Below are 18892 nucleotides of genomic sequence, written 5' to 3' on the forward strand. Positions count from 1 at the left end.
GTGGTCAGATGGATACCCTGGAGATGGTTCCATGTTTGCTGCTATTCCCACAGAGCAATGGGACAGGAGTGCACCCAGCCTGTGCTGCCCAGCAGGGATGGGCACACGCAGCAGGTTTCTGGCCACAGGCCGTCTGTCAATGGCTCTGCCTTGCTGTGCTGTGCCTTGGGCTCTGGCTGGAAGTCAAATGAGGCACTGAGCCCATCCTCATTCACCCTCAAAGGCCGAAAGTTGAAATATGTGGGATGACAGAGCAGAGAGGGACCTTGCACGCAGTCAGGACGTGCGCTGGGGGAAGCAGGACTGCATTGTCCCATTGCTCAGCCCTCAACCTGAGCACCGTGTCCCCGTGAACACCGTGCAGAACCTTCTGTGTCTCTCTCCTCTCTCCCCACTGCACTGACACTGCAAGCAGGCTGGTACTCACTGCTTCTGGAGCAAGTGCTGGTGCTGCTGCTGCTGCTGCTGCCGGTAGGTCTCGATCGTGTGCTGGGGAAGGAACTGCATCAGCTCCAGGGACTCTTTGATCTTCAGCAGCATTTCGTACGTCTCCCGTCCCCTCACCTGGGTCACGGGAAAAGGACGGGGGTTGGGGGAAAGAAAAGCTTTAAAGGACTGCATTTATAGACCTTATTGATAGTAACCTTAGAAAGTCTTTGAGAATGTCAAGTAAACAACCAGAGCAGGATGGAAATAGTCTGTTTATACAGTATGCTCACACAATAAAAATACTAGCTTTGTTCTAGAGGTGCAGCAAATACTGAAGAGTGATAATCTCACTGCAGGCTGATGAACATCTTGGAGTTGTCATATGGCTCAGTGTGGATCTATGCTAGCCAAAAGCAACATTCTGATCCAACTTATTTAGACAGAAAATGTCTTTACTTGCCTCAGATGTAAGCAGATCTGGTGCTGAATATTACATGCCCTCAGAAAAGACAGCACATGAATTTGGGAGCTGGGTTTGGCTCTCCCTTCTTCTCCAAGCACACCATGATTTGTGATTTAAGCAACTAAACATGGCTCATGAGAAAGAGCTAAATGGCCAGTTAGAGAGATTTCTTGCCCTTTCCGAGTCTGCACTTAATACAGCGTATTTTACTTCTATCACTGCATTACAATTGCAATAAACATAAAAGCCACAGAATCATCCACCTATCAGTAAGACAACACCCAGTCTCCTAGAGAAAAGTCATGTGCCACAGACCCAGAAAGGACAGAGGAGGAAACCTAGTTAGATCTCAAAGATAGTGCTTCTACCAGGACAGAGAGATCCCTTGGGAAATTCTCATATGCCTTGCATAAGCCATTCTTAGCACCTAATGGGATTTTTAATATTTTTATTTGGAATATGTATTTAAAATTAGCAGTTCATGGAGTTAAAGAAAATAAAAATTATTCTTTCACACCACAGCCCCATCCTCAGTTCTTTCTGAAGTCTAGGTGAGCCTCCAGTCACCATTAAAGATACTAAACATAGGGTAAATAAAGAGAGAGAACTCACTGGCAAGTACAAGAGCTCGTCATCTGGGGAGCGTCTTTTTTTGATAGATGTCATCTGTATGCCATGAGTTCCTTGCCGAAAAGCTGGAAAAGAAACCCCAAAGCCATCCTATTAAAAAAAAGAAAAGGGGAAAGAGGGAGGGGAGGAGCATACAAAGAAGAAAAAGGCAAAAAGAGAGATACAAAAGAGATATAAAGTGCATGACCAGCTCAGATCTGTAATGCTCTGAAGGGATCTCTGCCTGAGCCCCTCCAGAACTGTCCTTGCAGCTCCTGGCTCCTTAAGGCAGACACGACTGCAGATGCTGGCTGGCCATGTCACTTGGGGAAACACAAGGAGTGCTGGCAAAACCCTGGCAAGTCACACTCCAAACAAGCACTGGCTCTTTACAGGAAAGTTACAGAACGTTTTGGTACTACAAGGCTCGCAAGGCTGCTGGTGAAATCAGTGATCCATGAAGGTGAGACCATTGGCCGGGAGCAGAACTCCCTAAGAAAACAAAATCCCTCTCTAGTCTGCCTCCTGTCATAACCTGTGCCCTGCTGTTCAGCCTACTGTACTCAGCCTTCACTGAGTACAGGGGAAACCAAAGGTGGATTTCCACATCCTGCATGTCCAGTGAGGACTTGGCTCTCTTCAGAGCACAGAGAGGCCGCTTGCCAGGGTGTCTGTGATGCACAGCAGGGTTTGTGTGCAGCCTCAGTCTAGATCCCTGTGGCTGGAAGACACCTGCCACAGCACAGAACACTGGCTAGATGAAGCAAAGAATAACAGCATGACCCCAAACAAGCAGCAAAGGTTCAAAAGGTTAGAGTTCCAGACATACAATTGAAAAGTGGCAAATAAACACCCCCTCCAGTCACCACTGGCAGGGCTAATCTAACACCAGCACTGCTGCAAGGGAGCCCACACACCCAGACTGTCAAACACTGCTTTGTGAACACCAGCTCGATTTTTAGGCTGATTCACCCTGGGAGAACAGCCATATAATGCCCCTCTGCCTGCAAGCCCATGCACAGCACCCCGAGACAGCCCCATTGCCATCTGCCCAGCTCTGCAGCTACTTACGGCGCTTCGTACCATCACCATTCTTTGTGCTGTCAGACACTTGCTGCTTGCGGATGCTGTCCTCGTCTGCCTTGCGGTCTCTGCCTGGGCAAGCACAAATACGGGCTTCGAAACATCGGCGGCCCAGCACTTGCCCACTGGGAAGAGAGGTGAGGAGAAACATCAGCTGCCATCCTGGACACAGGCCAGCAGCTCTCAGCTTCACACCACACTCTGCACCTTCCATTTCCCAGTCTAGATGTCTCAGGTGCTGGGCAACACCCAGCTGCAAAGATCTAAAATATATCCTATAGCCCCTTGAATGAAGCTGTTGCTAAGGAAGTGGAATGCTGCCTAAGTGGAAGAGGAGGCAGAAGGGTTACACTCATGATGCACAACTCACTCTCTGGTTTCCAGGGTCACAATGATAAGGATCGGGCGGCGGTTCATCCCTCCAACGCAGCTGCTGTTGCACATGAAGTTGTACAAGACTGTGGTGAACTCCGTACCGACCTGGGTGAGACAAAGGCGGAGAGGAAGAGACGGTGGATGGAAAGCTCTGCTTTCCCCAAGCTCTCCTCTTGCATTTCCCAAGCTGGGCTGCAAGTGGACCAGCATGAAACAGGCCCTCAATGCAAAGCTTCCTTAAAAGAAATGAAGAATCCATGTTCCCAAGGGATAAGGAGGGTGTTTCACAGCTCATTTCTGACAGAAAGGAAGAAGGGATTCATTGTGATGAGGATAGGGAAAGCCCAACATCCCATCTCCTTTGACCAGGGTTACAACCCCCAACCCTTGTGTGCCAGGATGGCACCAGCTCGAGCTCACAACACACCTGGGGTGGCTCATAGGGGACCAGCACACTCTGCCTCCCAGTGATGGGGTCTTCTACATACTGGGCATGGCTGTTCCCTTCCACTCTGATCAGGTGGCTGGGAGGTGCAATCTGTCCTGCAAAGGCAAAGAGGAAAAAAATGACAGACTGTTCAGTGAAGTGAGGTCATGCACAGGGTGGCAAGATCTGCCATCAAGGGAGATGCACATGGCACCAGAGGTCCATCAGAGCACACAGCTGCCTCTCAGTCCTTGAAGCATCCCTTCCCAAGATCCCTGCTGCCAGACACCAAAGGCAACACAGGCTTTCTCAAGCTCACTCTGGATGCCTGTGGCTAAATTTGAACAAGGGCTTCCCAAGATCCCAGAAGAAGCTGAATGGCAGCTCACAGCAGTTCTTCCAGCAGATAACTCCTACTGGATTTTCACACCAGCTGAAATCCTTTATTTTCCTCCCTCTAATTCATATACAAAGCAAATTCCTTCAAGTCTCAATTCCCACTCTTTTCCACATCAATTGTTAGGTGTCTTCTGCTCCCTTCCATCAGTCTTTATCCTTAAAAAAAAGATTCAAGAAGCAAAAGAACTATGCATTTAATTACTGGTCAGCTTGAAAAACCATGCTTGCTTACAGCAGCAGCAGAAGGGGACATGATCTTCTTGGTTCCTAGGCCACTTTCCAAATTTTCTTCAGCGTTTTTATAACATACAACTGAATTCTGAGGAGTCTGCTATGGATTCATCTCATGAATTTGTTTTGTGTATTAACTGTTCATTTCTTACTCAAAATACAGCCTATTTCTACAGAAATACTTATTGCAGAATAAGAATTTATAGGGTTTTTTCCCTTTCTTAAAACTCCATTACTGAATGGTGTCAAACCTCAATAAATCCAGTCCTGTCAGAAAAGCACTTTTTAATATAAAAAACTGTTTTGAGGAACTGTCTCGCCTCACTCTGATTTTACACTCCCAAGTCCTTGCTTATTTCTGGGGCTTGTCTAGCTGGCTGCACTGCAACCAGCAATGGAATCCAGACTCCCAGAACATCCTGCTAACTGACACCAACTGGATATTTTTTACAGTAGGAGATAAATAATGTATGTAGAATAAAACAGATGCTCATCTGAACTTATGTGAACTTAAATGACCAAGGTAAAATGGAGCCCAGCTCATGAGCTTGCAGAAAACCAAACGACATTTTAAAAACAGCTGCTACTTCACTAACATGAGGAGAAGCAAGTAAAAGATTAAACCATTACACTGAACTGAGAGTGTTACGTGTAGAAGAACGTTGCCTACAGTTGATGCTGGCACTTAGCATTACCCTGCCAGAGATAAACAGCCCCTCTGTCTTTGAGGTGTGGATTAGGGATTGGAGATGATATTGCATCCTGTTACTAGATCCCTGTCCCAGCCACATGGAAGCTCATTCCTGAGCACAAGAACAGCTGCTTCTCATTGCAGGAGCAAAAGCAGAGCAGAGAAAGGCTACCAGAGGGGCAGTGCCTGCCATGGGGACAGATATCCATCCGACCTGGGCAGGCACGAGGTTTATTTCAGTGCCTTCCTCCCAAGGACGAGCATGCACAGGGACAGCTAAAGCATTGATTGCATGATCCTTCCTGCCAAGCACAGGAAATAAAAAGCTGCACAAGGCGTCACAGGGAGGTCTGTTTTCAGAAGGTTTGCTCTGAAGCTGCTGTCACAGCCCTCAGTGGCCGCTCATCAGCCAAGCAGCTCTGGAGAGGGGCTGCCAGCACAGCACTGCCCTCCTTACCCTCGTTGAACTCCCGGCTCAGCTCGTGGTTCGGGCAGCGTTTCACCACTTCAGTGACGTGTTCAGCTTTCTTGTAGACTGGCATAGCCCTGATGACAGCTCCCTGAGGCGGTGGGGTCATCACTTTGATCTGGATGGGACATGTCTTGGCGATCTGGCAGTACAGCTTTTTCAGCTCGGTAGAATACTGAATGGGGAACAGACCAAAAGAGAGTCAGAAGTTCAGCTAGGGATAAAGGCAACACCAGGAACATGGAGATGGCTTTGTATATGTGACTGAAAGCACCAGCCACTGCACAGGAACTGCATTTGTTTGTACAACAGCCATGCTTCCAGAAAAGTGACAAACCCCCTAGACCTTTACCTGCTGTAAAATAGCAGAGCATAAATCTACATACCAGCTTTCCCAAAAGCAAGAATCTTCAGATAAAGAGCACTTCATTTACTCGAACAAATAAAGCTTTATTTCCCTTGGGCTCACACTCCCTCTTGCAAAGGACACCCAACACCCACCTAACAAAACAGATGCTATTCTTTTCACAGCATCCTGTAATCCTGGAAGCACTCAAAACCACAGACATAAAAGTGCTTCATCCTCTTTTCTAAGAAGCCCTCCTACTCTTGCAGAGGGATTAAATAAAAACATCAACCTTGGAACTGAACAGTACTTGAAAACAAGACCTTGATCAATTTGGGACTTACACCAAATATGACATTTCAGCCATCTCTTAAAATCATCTCCTACATCTATTGAACATCTCTGTAGCAATCTCAGCCTCCCTCTCTCCAGTCTTCCCTCCTGTATAAGGTTGTTCCAAAACACAGCAGGTTTTTCAGAACCCTATTCCAGAGGCATTCAGTTTTCTCCTGGTATTCAGACATTTACGACTGCAGAGCTCTCCCTGTAACAACCTAACCCACAGGAATTGCTGGCATTTCCCCATCTCCTGCGTCCTCAGATAAAGAAAAGTGAAAGCCCCAGGGTGTTTGTTTCCTCACAGGAAAAGGTCTCTAGCAGCCACGGGCCAATAGAGCCCCGTTCCCAGCTGTTCAAACACAGCAGTGACAGGTTCATACTGGTCAGGAGCACCCTGTGGCCATGGACCTCACTGGGACGGGGAGAGCCAGCGCGTGCAGGGGTGGGTGGCAGATGATGCAGCAGGAAAAGGATTAGCTAGTGATAGTCAGGGATTATTTGCATTTCAGAGTGTACACACTGCTAACATAGGAAAAACCAAACTTGCAAGAGACACTGGGTAGGAGAGAGGGATTAAACATAAGCCAAGCCAGTCCCCTCCCTCCTCACTCAACACCATCCTGCCATGTGGCAGAGAAGATGCTACAGGTATTTAAGATACAAAAAAAAGATTTCTTTAAAATGCAAAGGCCAAATTGTGCAATGTATTTTATGTGCCTGCAGGCTAAAGATTAAACCCACAAAGGATTTACCCAGCTCGCGGAAACGGGGAACATGCCAAACAATTACAAAAAAAAAAGTTGCGAAACACATCTAGATGGCGATTTGTATCATACATCTTTTAAGCCTGAAATTCCTTATTGTTTTTTAATTAAAAAGCAATTCCTTTCTGAAGGTAAGAGTGAGATCACCATGTTGTCTTTCCATCTCAAGAGGTAGAAAAATAATCACTTTTATTTAAAACGGAAGAAAACCTGTGAAGTGTTATTTCCTTCAACACATCAGCTTGCTCATAGCACTGTGAAGGTTTCAAGGACAGAAAGCCTCAAAAATCTCAAAATGCCAACTAATCACCTGGATGCCTTGACATCACTGAAGCATAAAGAATTGGGCACCCAAAGGTGATGGGCTGAAACGCAGGCATAAATATTGAAGAGCAGTGGTGCACAAAAGGCATGGCATACGTGTCCAGCGTCTGCAGGCATCCAGAGAATTGAACAAATGGAAGGAGATACACACCCTCAGTCACTGATCAGGACTCGTGGTGCTGACTGTAATTTTATGTATCTTCAAAGAGAAAGCTGGGGTTACAATAAAGGGGAAAACCAATAATCACTGCTTTCAGAAGGACTGAGATGTACCCAAACCCAGCATGAATATTGAGGATTGTGATCAAACAGCACAGTCCCTCAGTGAGCAGAGAAAGGGATCTGCTTTTCATCCACCCTTTGGCAACCCAACTGTTAGGCCCCTTGGGCTACAACCAGCAAGGAAGGCATTATACCTACACTCTAAATTCTCAGAAAGCAAGCAGCCAAGAGCTAATGGGTTATGATGAACAAGCCTATCCAACAAAGAAACACAGGACAGACTCAAGAGCTGCAGGTACTGGCCAACAACTTGAACTTGGCATGTCAGGAAAGGAGGGTAACCAGGAGCCCACCTCTGCCACAGGACGTGGGAGGATTTAGCGACAGTGCCCAGCAGAGTCAAAAGAGGCAACAGGGGCTGAGCTGCCTTTTTGTCACCTGACTGCAAGAGGAGTTCAAGGCTCACAGGCATTGCACAGGCTTGGGGACATGGCACAGAGCCATGATCTCACATCTACCCCAGGCACAGCCGCCTGTGAGTGTGTAATCACTGAAGGGACAGTCATTTAACACCGGTGTAAATCTGGCCATGGGGTACCTGCTGTCAGACAGAGACGGGCTTGAGTTTCCCACCCCGCCAACTTTGCTGCAACCAGGAGTAACCTGATGCACAGCCATTTACTGGCATAAATAGATGCCAACAACTAGGTCATAGTGACTTCGTCCTGGATCAGTGATAATCGCTATATCCACAGAGCAAGACAGGATATTGTATATAGATTTCAAAGCAAAGGCACTTCAGAAAGAAAACCCGAGGCAGAAGCTGTTTGTGCACTCGGATAGTGCCTGAAAGCAAGGATCACCCTCTTGGCACAGGCGCTGCTCCTCAGTGGTCCCACACCACCCCACCCTGCAGGAGGTGACAGTCACCCTGCTCACCAATTTGCTGTGAACTGACACTTGCTGTAATGAGGGGTAAGAGTGTGAGCAATTTCCAGAAATCCAAAGCATGACTATGAATCAACATACTTGAGCAGGAAAACTAAACTAATTAGGAGTACCAATATAAAAAATGTGTTTAACCAAATAAACAAGTCTATCAGTTAACAAGATAACAACAACCACTAGCCAGCAGTAGGAACAAAGGTTGTGCCAACAGCCTGAGGAGTGCAACACCACTTCAACCAGAGTACAGACCTGAAAGCCATTTAAAACAAAAGAGCTGAGCCTGGAAATGTGTTATCTACTCAAGAGAGAGGAAAGAGCTTTGGCTCAGACTTTTCTTTGGAGTTCCACTGCTGCCTGTCAAGAATTCAGCTTTTTGCTCAATAATACGTTTTAAAATGAAAGATACAAACATTGCACTGCCTGCAGCTCTGCTCTCCCCACCTGCCTGTGCAGACATACTCTATTACCCACTCCACGCACCCTGGCTGGTAATTCAGTATCACAATACACACGCCAGCGACCATCAGGCAACACCTGTCTGATTTCTCAGTAAGCCCCTTCTAACTGAAGGTGTGTCAACAAAGAGTTGAAAGGCAAAAACAAAACACTTCTTGACTCTCAAATGGAGAATGTTTGCTAGAAAGGACTATAGTCTCCTGAAAGGAAGTGCTCAATGCAATACAAGCCACAATGGCTTTTTACAGAGTACTCAATTCCTCTGCAGAACTCTGATGCAGTGAAATCCCCCGAACACTACTTTCGAAATCTACCTCTAATATCTGTTTTACCATCTGATCCAGCAGAGGGATTATGGCTCCTAAATCTTTAAAAGGAGTGGGGTTCAGTCAGTTCTACAAATGCTGATGGATGTCAGCTTGAAGGTGATCCCAGAGGTTGGCTTAAGGCATTACAGCTCCCTGAGCCCCTCCTGCTCAGATCAACAGGTCTTTGAAATCTTTTGCAAGCTTCTTTCAAGCAGTCATGTTTTAGTTCAACTCAGTTAACCAGATTCATTTTACTTGATGTTTTCAAAGCTGTCAATCAGCTATGCTTTCTGTCCCACCAAACTAACTCCCTAAAAAGGGGGGGAAAAAAAGAACAGGTTAGAAGAGTGGGAATGGAATAGCTAGCTACCTGCACCAAAGTATTCACAGGTGAAAAGAAGGAGAGTCACAAAGAAATAGAAAATAATTTGAACACGCTTTAATTATTTAGGAGAACAAAAGGCAGCGGGAAGAAAGGAAGCTACCAACTAAGAACAAAAAGTGACATTTACACAACCACCTTAAATATTTTGGTATGCTTGACCATGATTTAACTTTTAATTTACAAAAAACTGCTGGGAGCGTGTGGGGGCACATCAGAAACACACATGTGCACACGTACACACACTCTTATGAACCAACTTGTACCCTGAGGACACTCAGTGAAGTTGTACCAGGAGTGCTGCACACCTGGACATCTCCTTCCAGATTTAACCTTCAGCTCAGCAAAACCTTAACCACGTGGCTTGTGAGCTGACTTCTTGCAGTTCTGTTTGAAGTCCTCTGTCCCACCAGGCTCCAGAGAAAAGTGGGCAGCTTGCTGCTAGTGGGCATAGCTGGCATTCAAACCACGGATGGGCATGGCCAATGGGTCCAGTGACAAAGATCCACCAAGTGGGGCAACAACCTCCAGCCACACAACCCTGGGCACCAGGGAGACAGGCATGCCTGTGAGCATCCCCATCGTGCTACACCCGGGAGGCATGGGAGCAGGAGGGGATGCTGATGCATCCCCACAAGTGCTTTGCAGGCATTTACCAAATTACTCCACCCCGGGGCAAAGGAAAAACCATGTCACACTCTTTTCCCTCTTGAGAAGGGCAGTGAATCACCCAAGGGCGTTCGCCTTTGCAAAGACTTAAAACTTCATTTTCCCCTGGGGCTCTTCTGCCCCCTCCCCGTCCCCACCGCCTCGCCAGGCGCGCACGAACGGTGCTGATGAGTTATTAAAATCCTTCCTCCGAGCGCTTTTTCCCGGGAGCCGCAGCCAAAGGCCGCCTGTTGCCACCTGTCAGTCGCGGGGATTAATTACCTGCGCCGGGCGGGGAGCGGCACATTCCTGCTGGCCTCGCCCGCCGGGATGTTGACATCAGGCAGGTGGGCCCCGCATCCCCCCGAGCCGCGGCTGCGGGGCCCGGCGGGACGCGGGGCCGGAGCGCGGGGTGCCCGCGGCGGGCGTGGGGCAGCTGCTGCGCCGTGCAAACCTCAGCGAGAAAATAAACACACGGGTGCGTGTGTGTGTGTGTGTGTGTGTGCTGACCTGCTTAGGTAAACGGGGAACGGGAGGGGTGGCACGGAGGAGAGCGCAGAAACGTAGCCTGCGGACAGGGATTTAATTGAACCGCGCCGGGTCCCGCCGCGGAGCCGCTCCCCGGCCCGCCGCGGGTACCGCGGGGAGCGGCCCCCGAGCTCCGGCACTCCCCGACCCCGAGCTCCGGTGCTACCCCCGAGCTCCGGCACTCTCCAACTCCCGAGCTCCGGCGCTACCCCCCGAGCTCCAGCGCTCCCCGACCCCCGAGCTCCCCCCGGGGTTCCGGCGCTCCCCGGCCCCGTGCCGCCGCAGGGCAACGAGAGGGGGAACAGCAGCTCTGCCCCTGCGGCAGAGGCACAGCCACCTCTCTCTCGCCCTGGCACACTGACAGCTCCGCGCTCCCCATCCCTGCCCTGTGAGCAGCGCTCCCACCGCCCGCAATCACACCCCGACTCGGAGGGCAGGATGAAAAGGCAGCATGCACATCTGGTCGTGGTATAGAAGACACCCTGAAATTCCCAGAAATACCGAACTGAGAGCATCTGCTAGATTATTGCATTTTTAGGATAATAAAGATAATTCCTTCATATGATGATATTCAGCATGTCACTTGAGGCCCGCCCAGGGGTTTTAATTCAAAACTACCTCCCATCAGAATGTATCACCTCTACCTAACACTGTCAGCAAAGCCACAATAATAACAGAAGTAATACTGATAATTTCCCATATTGCTTTTGCACTATGAAACTATTGTAACTGAAAACTTTACGTATGTGGGCTTTTGCATTTCAGTTTCGTATCTACAGACTTACTCCATCAACAAACAAAAACCTCTTGAAAGGTTCAGCTTGGAAGCCATTTTAAAAACAAACAACAACAAAAAATAAGTGAAAAGTATCCTGTATCAAGGGAAAAAAACCTCAAATGGAAAACTTAGGACGCAAGCTTTACATGTTTTTTGATAAGAAGTGATAGGTGCAAATGAAGGCTTTATTCTTTGGTTTTGTGAGTTCTCTTCCTTTGCTAGTCTATTATTTAAATATTTTTGAAATTCATTTATTTAAAAACCAAAATCATGAGACTCCTGCAGTAAAATGGCCTTAGCTTGTGCAGCCAGCTCACACACTACTTGTGTATTTTGTCCAGTTTCTAAACCAAAAGTTTAGCAGTAGCAAACAAGCTTCAGATGCTATCAGTGTCTAGTAATTTACATTTCCAACAGATTTCTTTGCAGCAGAAGTTCTGTGAGGTAGAAGTATGACATGAGAGCAAATCTGGTGAAAGGCAAGCTGATCCGCTGCTGAACATCTTCCTTGATATCTACATCTGCCAGCAACTTCACTATGAATGCACAACAAATAAGCAACCCAGTTGCCTACCACAGAAAATACAACATTAAGAAACATATACTATTGGAGATTCGCTCTCATTCTACCCAAACTCACCTACATTCACCTATATTCACCTATGTGTTAAACTCCAGCAGAATAGAGAGGGGTGATTAGCGTTAGTCTAAATAAATACTTAAAACTGGATGCAGAAAACATCCACTTCAATTATTAAGCATTAATTAGTAAGCCAAAAAAATTCAACAGCAAATTTTTTAATCATTACAGTGATTGCCAAAGCAGCTCTGTGGATAACTCCATTGCATTTCTTCCCTCCTTCTACAGGCCTGCTACTCTCAAAGACACGTGGCTACTTCGCATCCTCCTAGCAAGAGGGTAACCCACTGCTAACAAAGCACTACACCAGAGTTACAAATATTTGCATCTCTATAAAATACACACACCTGCTTGCAGGTAATGCAAGCGAGTGGACAGTACACATATGACCAAATGTTTGCCTACATGAAACTAAGTTGATTGTAGGACCTCAAGCTTCAGAGCAGCTGAACACTGCAACAGTGACACAACCAGCAATAGTCCCTGCAGGCAATTCTGCTCATTACACCAGAATGAATACTCCAGTGCTGCAGGAAAAAACCTCCAGGACTTGATTTAGTAAAAAAATCTACAGCATACACTTAACTTTTGGTAGCACTGTTAACCAGTGCCTGCTCAAGTCAGTGTGCCTCTGTGTAAGGGAATTTGTGAGCTCAAACCTGAATTTAAGATCTGATTTAACCTGTATTTATTAAAAAACTGATTTCTGTTATAAAGGACTCCAGAAATGAACTGAAAAGAACATATTCGGGCCCCCAACAACAAACCCACCCCACCACATACTGCTCCTGACTCACGTGCCTTGGCCTCGGATACTGATACCAGAACCTGCTCTGCTCATGGACTACTTAAGTAAAGTCCAGGTTGGCTATTTCAAACCTCCCCCTAGTTTGCTGTGGGGGATTCAACTTTCTTACAGCCACCTCTCCCAGGCTCAGCCAAAGAGGAAGGCTGCTGTGTGTTTCCTATTAGCCTCCCAGATCTCATTTGGTTCAAGTTTGCATGTTGCAGCATGCTCCATCCTACCAGCCAAACTCCAAAAACTATCATCAGCTAGAGGAAACATCATCTGGAGTAACCAGACACCAATTTTTAGTGCATCTCCCTGTCACTTTTGTCCCCTGCTGAAAGTCAAAGGGTGAGGAACTCAACCACGAGGGAAGAAGCACAGCAATACAATTAAGACAAAGTAAACAGCAAAGCAAAAATCCCAAAGCTCTCCAAAATTAGTCTGCTCCCACCAATTCTAACCTGGTTTCAAAAACATGAGTCAGCAGTAGAAGTCCCAGACAAGGAGGTCAGATCTGGCAGCCCCATAAAGAGTAGACAGAGGCTTTGGGTCCTCTGCAATTTGTGACACAGCCACAGATTCAGGTAGCTCTACACCAGCTAAAGATCAGGGGAAGAAGCAGAGTACAAGCAAAAGCCCAATATAAGATGTTAGTACAAAATTCCACTTAGTTCCTTCATCTGCAACTAAGGGGATTTCATTAATAACTCAGAGGAAAGTGAATGAGTCACTTGTACAGTATCTGTTACACCAAGCTGGACAAGACAACTCATTAAAAAAAAAAAAAAAACCAACACAGCAACAAAGTTGGTCTGGCAACATAGTCTTTTCAATCAGCAACATCCTAAGCCTGCACATTAGTGTCAGAGTCAGTCCCAGAACTATCAGGCACTCTGCCACAGACTGCACCAGCCATCAACACCCTGGAAAGCAGGACACTTTACTAGATGGTGACAGATTTCCACCCAAATTCTGGCTCATGCCAAAGGACCAGCCTACTTGTAAAATACCACAGGGTCAGCACGTTACGGGGGTAAAAGTATTTACGTCAAATACTGGCCCATCTTCCTAGCTGGGGCATGGACAGGGTCACAGGAGATGTGAGCCAGTCTTTGCACATTCATTCTGATATAGGAAAGAAAGTTCAAGTAATTCCAAGCTAAAAACAGGTTTAATGTCTTATGACCTCTCATACTAAACACCTCTGCCCAGATACATTTTCTATCCCATTTGTTCTTTCTGGACTTAGGTTTCAGATTCAATGTACTTTACAAAAAGGGCAAATAACCCCTGAAGAACTTCACATACAAATAATCTGTATTTTTTTCCTACAGTATGTATTCCTGTATTGCCTTCCTACAGTGCTATGGCTGTTGTGCTGTGACCAAGTGCAGGACTGCTGCCTGACAGTTTCTGGAGTGGGGAATTGGCCAATGCACCCCATGGAGCAGGACTGGTAGCTAACTGGGGGGCCAAGGGGCAACCAACCAAGTCAGTAAATGAGTGCTCTTCTGGATGTGCCCTCTCAACAAAGACCAAATTGCTCAGATGGACAAAGGTGATCCCCTTTCTCCTACTCACTTTGCTTCCCCTCCTGTTTATTCCACCTGAGGGAAGGTGTGGATACCTCTCCACTTCATCCTTCTAATAGACTATTAATCACACCGATGGGAGGTGATGGAAGGGAAGACAGAAAGTATTAAATCTGACATGCTCTCAAAGTGGCAATGCCAGTGAAATGCATCATTAAGGTGAGTAATTTTCCTGTTTACTTCATAGGCTCTGAGCCCCCCCGCTCCTTCCTCCCTGCCTAGATGTGGGCAGGACCCATCAAGGCAAAGCTTTGGAAGCAAGCAGCAGCGTCCCCAATTTCTACATAAATGCTGCAGGCCAAAGAGCAAAGGCAAGTTCCAACTGAGTCCTTGACAGTAATCAAGCACTGCGGCGCCTCTGGTCTTGTCTTGTGCATACCTTGCAAGTAGCATCATGTCTTCCCAGGGAGATTTCACTGGCACAGCACGCAAGCGCCTTGTTCCTTGGCTTCTATCTCAGAAAAAGAAAGTCCTGAAAACACACACACGCCCCTGCTTTTCTGCTCCAAGGGAGACCATTTCCCTCAAAATCATCAGTGTACTGTTAGAGCCCTTTCAGAACAAATGGATGAATTTGCCAGAAATCTCTTTTTGTTCCTCTGCAGAAAGGATAGTGCCAGACCCTTGCCAAAATGGCATTGAGTCTTCTCTGTTAACGTCCAGGAAGCTATCCTGAGTCAGATCTTATTACATTTTAAACTAAGTGCAAGTACCAGCAAGCCTCTTCCATGATAACAGCCAGGGCCTGTCCCATTTCCTGATCACATTACGCTCAACTTCCAGAATTACATCTATGCAAATATTGTTCTCCTGCTTGTTGAGCATTTCATTGATAATTAAACTGAAAAGCCAGCAAAGCTTTTCTAGCCAGGATGGTGAGCAAGGCAACAAACTCACACAGAGACACCAAGCAGGAACAAATGTTCTTCCTATGTATGAAGACCAGCAGAAAAGGGCCCTCTCCTTCTCGTAGACAATAGAGAATCCAGACCAAACCAAACCATTTCTGCAAACATCCCTCTGTTTTCTGGAATTACTGACCCAACGAGGCCACACTCTAGATCTGAGTCACAGTGAAAACATAAGGATTAGGAAGGACAAAAATTACACCTAACTGAGCAAGTCATAGTTTAACTGAGAACATAAAGATGCAGTAACTCAGATCTTAGTTAGGTCAATAAAGCATGACAGCAGCTCCAGAATATTTAGGATGAATGGTGACTAAGTCAAACAGTTAAACCTTTTATTCATACAATTAAGCTTCAGGGATGAATGGCAAGAAAGTCAACTATTACCAGCATTTACAGAGTTCTGGGATCTGTATTTTACCCAGATCCTCCTCCTTCTCAGCCTTCTTCCATCCTCAATGACCTAGCTAAGCACAGTCCTTGAGTCAACTCATGTGGTTTCTCCTGAGCCTGCTTTCAAAGTCAAGACATGATTCAGCAAGCTGTTTAAGCAGATGCCTACCTTTAAGGTTGGGAGCAGCCTTGCTGACTCCAACAGAACCCAAGAGATTTCACTGGGAATATTCACGTGCTAGAGGTTATGCACTCACTCCAGTGCCTTGCTGAACTGAGACCTTGATTTTCCTACGTACCGTGGGAAACAATTCATCAAGCTCCATGCTGAGGAACACAGCAGAGCTGCTGCAGCAGCCATCAGGACATTCCCTGCTCAAAAACACAGCACCTCGCCTCCAGCCAGCCAGTGAGGTCACTGCTGTGGCATCTTCTCTGCTAGGAGATCAACAAGCCCATACCAGGTTTGGGGTATTCCTTAATTTTGCCTCACTCCTTTGGAGCTGCACAACTGCACCGAAGGGAAGAAAGCTGTTCCACAGAGCAGCACTTAGAAAGGGAGGAGGGCTTGCAATGAGTTCAGAAAATGTTATCAGCAGTCCTTCATGCCCCTCAGAGAAATAACTAATCTTCAGTTTTACATCTCCTGCCCCCCAAGAGTAGAATGTAAAACCACATCCCAGTGGATATGCAACTCAAGGGGAATTGTGCAGTAACATGCCACAGAAGAAATGGAAGGCATGAGCACAGCAAAGCCCAGATCTCTGATTTTTAGGCTGCTTTGAAATTTCAGCAAGAAAGCACAAATGTATGAAGTGAGCTTGCATGGACCTGGATGCACTTCACAGACAGCTCTACAAAAGTCTGCTAGGTAAACTCCAAAGGAATGACTACCCAAATACACCATGACATAGAAACAGATCTATAAATTATTGGAAACAGATTACATCAAGTCTCTCAATACCTAGCAATTGATTTATTTCACTTGGTAGAAAAGATAATAATGCCATCTGCATGATCTAACTGGAAATTTAACAGGAATTAATGTGGATTTTAGATGCAAATCCTCGCAACCACAACCTGAAGACAGCTTTCCAAGGAAAACACCAAACAGCCCTTTGTCCCTGCAGACCTCACTACTCTGCACTGCTTCATTTGCAAACTGCAAGCTCTGAAGACCCCAAGCAACAGATGCTTTGTGAGAAGACCTAGCCCATTCAAAGCAAGACTGCTTTCCCAACCAAAAAGCAGTCTTTGTTACTGGATAACAATGAGAACAGGAATAGTTCCCTGGGAAACATAATTTTAAAGTCAGATTTCCCAACTAACCACACCCAATTAGTAAGTAATGCCATGTTTTTGAGTGATTATGGAATCCCAGCAGATTTTTTTACCAGTTTTGATTTTGTGATTTTTCTCTATTGCCACAATAATGACAAAAAAAAGGAAATAAAACCCTCTCATGGTCTTATATGGGTGGCAGGTATGAAAAGGCAAGCCCCTTCCTCACTAAAAAGGAGTAAAACAAAATAGAACAAAACAAGACAGAGTTGCAACATCAGAAGTTATTCACTCGCACTGTCTGGCACTCCCATTTTCCCTACAGCTCATATGTGGCGCATCAGAGAAAGGTGCAAAGTCTCCACGGGCAGAACAGGCTGCTGCCTTGCACCATGCTGTGGAGATGAATTCCTGCCCTAGCAGAAAGCAAGTTTTGCTCTGAGATAGCTACCATGAATCTCATAACCCTTCACCACTGCAAGTGCTATCAAGGGTAACACTTAAAAGCATCCCTTCAGCAGCCCTGAATGCAATGCTATCCAAATGAAAAGGCAGGAGAAGGGCTGGGACCAACACTAGCAAGCCACCTGCAAGTGTAGCCCATTGAAGACAATCAACTGGAACCAAAGAAGTCAAGGACTTGGAACCTGCACAAGTTCACTGGCTCTCTAGAATTTTACCAGCCACTGTGTAGAGGAAGACAACATTAAAAAACGAACTCTTTCTGTCCACCAGCTTCTCAACTGAACAACAAAAAAAATTCACAGGGGAGTAAACATTTAGCTCTCCAGCTGCAGACAGCAAAGCACCAGGTTGCAGGAAGACCCTAAATAGGATCAGAGATACAACAAAACACAAAACAAGCATGTGACCATGCTACTGCTAGGATGGACAACAGTTCACTATTGTGTATTGCAAGGCTCCTTTGCACAAAGCACTGGGCTAGAAGAAAAAAAATCCCAATTTTACAAAATGTAGAGGCAACAGATCCAAACGCTCCAGAGGGAGGTGTGTGGGAAGAAGGAAGCTGGTTAGGGAGGAGAAGCCCTAGCCACAGCACACCATCTACCTGACCCTGAAGGACACCAAGGAATAGAGAGACCCAGATAGACTGTAACTGTTGCCATGTATTTTTTATTTAAATGCAATTTGTTTAATCTCAAGTTGGATTCAACCATCAAAGGCTCTCTCCTGTAGCACACTGACAGTTCGCTCTAAATCTCTGCACCTTTAATCCTTTAATTAGCCAAGAAAAATGTGATCTCAACTCTTCTACCAACCTAAGCTAATTTTCTGCATGAAGCTTCCAACTCCTGTGGGTTACAGGTTTTAGCTGCTCTTGTAGCCAAGGGGAAAAATACTAAACAAAACATACACCCCCCAACACCCCATTCCCACACAGGCTGATGTGTGCTTCTCCAAGGAGCAAGCTCCTTGGAAATTCCAACAAGAGGAACCCATTTTCCCATTGCAATAGTGGGCTGGGAGGCATAATTACATCATCCAATTCAGATAAGGAGCCAACAGAGGTTTCTGGGAACAAGGCAATATAAAACTGGTGTGCTAAGGCAATGCTTGGCTAAGAGAGTGCCATTAGTGGCTTCAGCCATCTTTCTCAGTGATTTTGGAATGGGAGCTCCTAAGCAAGCAAACAGAACCCCAGACAGTCAATCACTTTGGAAACTCCCTCCAAAAGGTGATTTCTCCAGATATGAACCCTGCTGTTTCTCAAAAGTGTCACAGCAACCCAGCTCTGAAGGAAGAAATGGAAGACTGCATAAGCCACCAGAGCATCGGGACAGAGACCCATTTGGGGAGCTTGCAATAAATATCAGACACTTCCTGCAGCCCCAGCAAGAGCAAACTCAAGGAAGGACAAGAGGGCTACCTAAATTCCTCTTGTCTGAAGCCCTAAACACACTGGAGTGAGGTATAATCTGCACCTGAACACAACCTTGACTGCCTCTTCAGGTCAGGATGAGTCTTGCAAGGCAGGGCAAAAGCAAACAGTGCTCCTGCTCAAGGCATGGTCCTGGTGCAGCTACAGGGACTGCTGGCTGGTCACATGC

At 46.4% G+C, this 18892-nt stretch overlaps 1 protein-coding gene across 9 annotated transcripts in view; it reads right to left on the reverse strand.

The window, feature by feature from the left end:
- The window catches only part of TP63 (tumor protein p63), a 100742-nt gene that overhangs the window by 16717 nt on the left and 65133 nt on the right, over window positions 1–18892 (reverse strand). For 5 of the 9 annotated variants that reach the window (XM_030280337.4, XM_072933352.1, XM_072933355.1 and 2 more), the window contains 6 exons: window positions 5165–5351; window positions 3387–3502; window positions 2955–3064; window positions 2573–2709; window positions 1505–1587; window positions 428–564 (listed from right to left, as the gene is read on the reverse strand). In XM_030280337.4, the coding sequence (XP_030136197.2) occupies window positions 428–564; window positions 1505–1587; window positions 2573–2709; window positions 2955–3064; window positions 3387–3502; window positions 5165–5351 (770 nt within the window). The remainder of the gene's footprint in view (window positions 1–427; window positions 565–1504; window positions 1588–2572; window positions 2710–2954; window positions 3065–3386; window positions 3503–5164; window positions 5352–18892) is intronic. The other 4 variants (XM_041718191.2, XM_072933351.1, XM_072933353.1 and 1 more) reach the window with 1 other exon arrangement.

Source organism: Taeniopygia guttata, chromosome 9, assembly GCF_048771995.1.
Source record: "Taeniopygia guttata chromosome 9, bTaeGut7.mat, whole genome shotgun sequence".
NCBI classification, from domain to species: Eukaryota; Metazoa; Chordata; class Aves; order Passeriformes; family Estrildidae; genus Taeniopygia; species Taeniopygia guttata.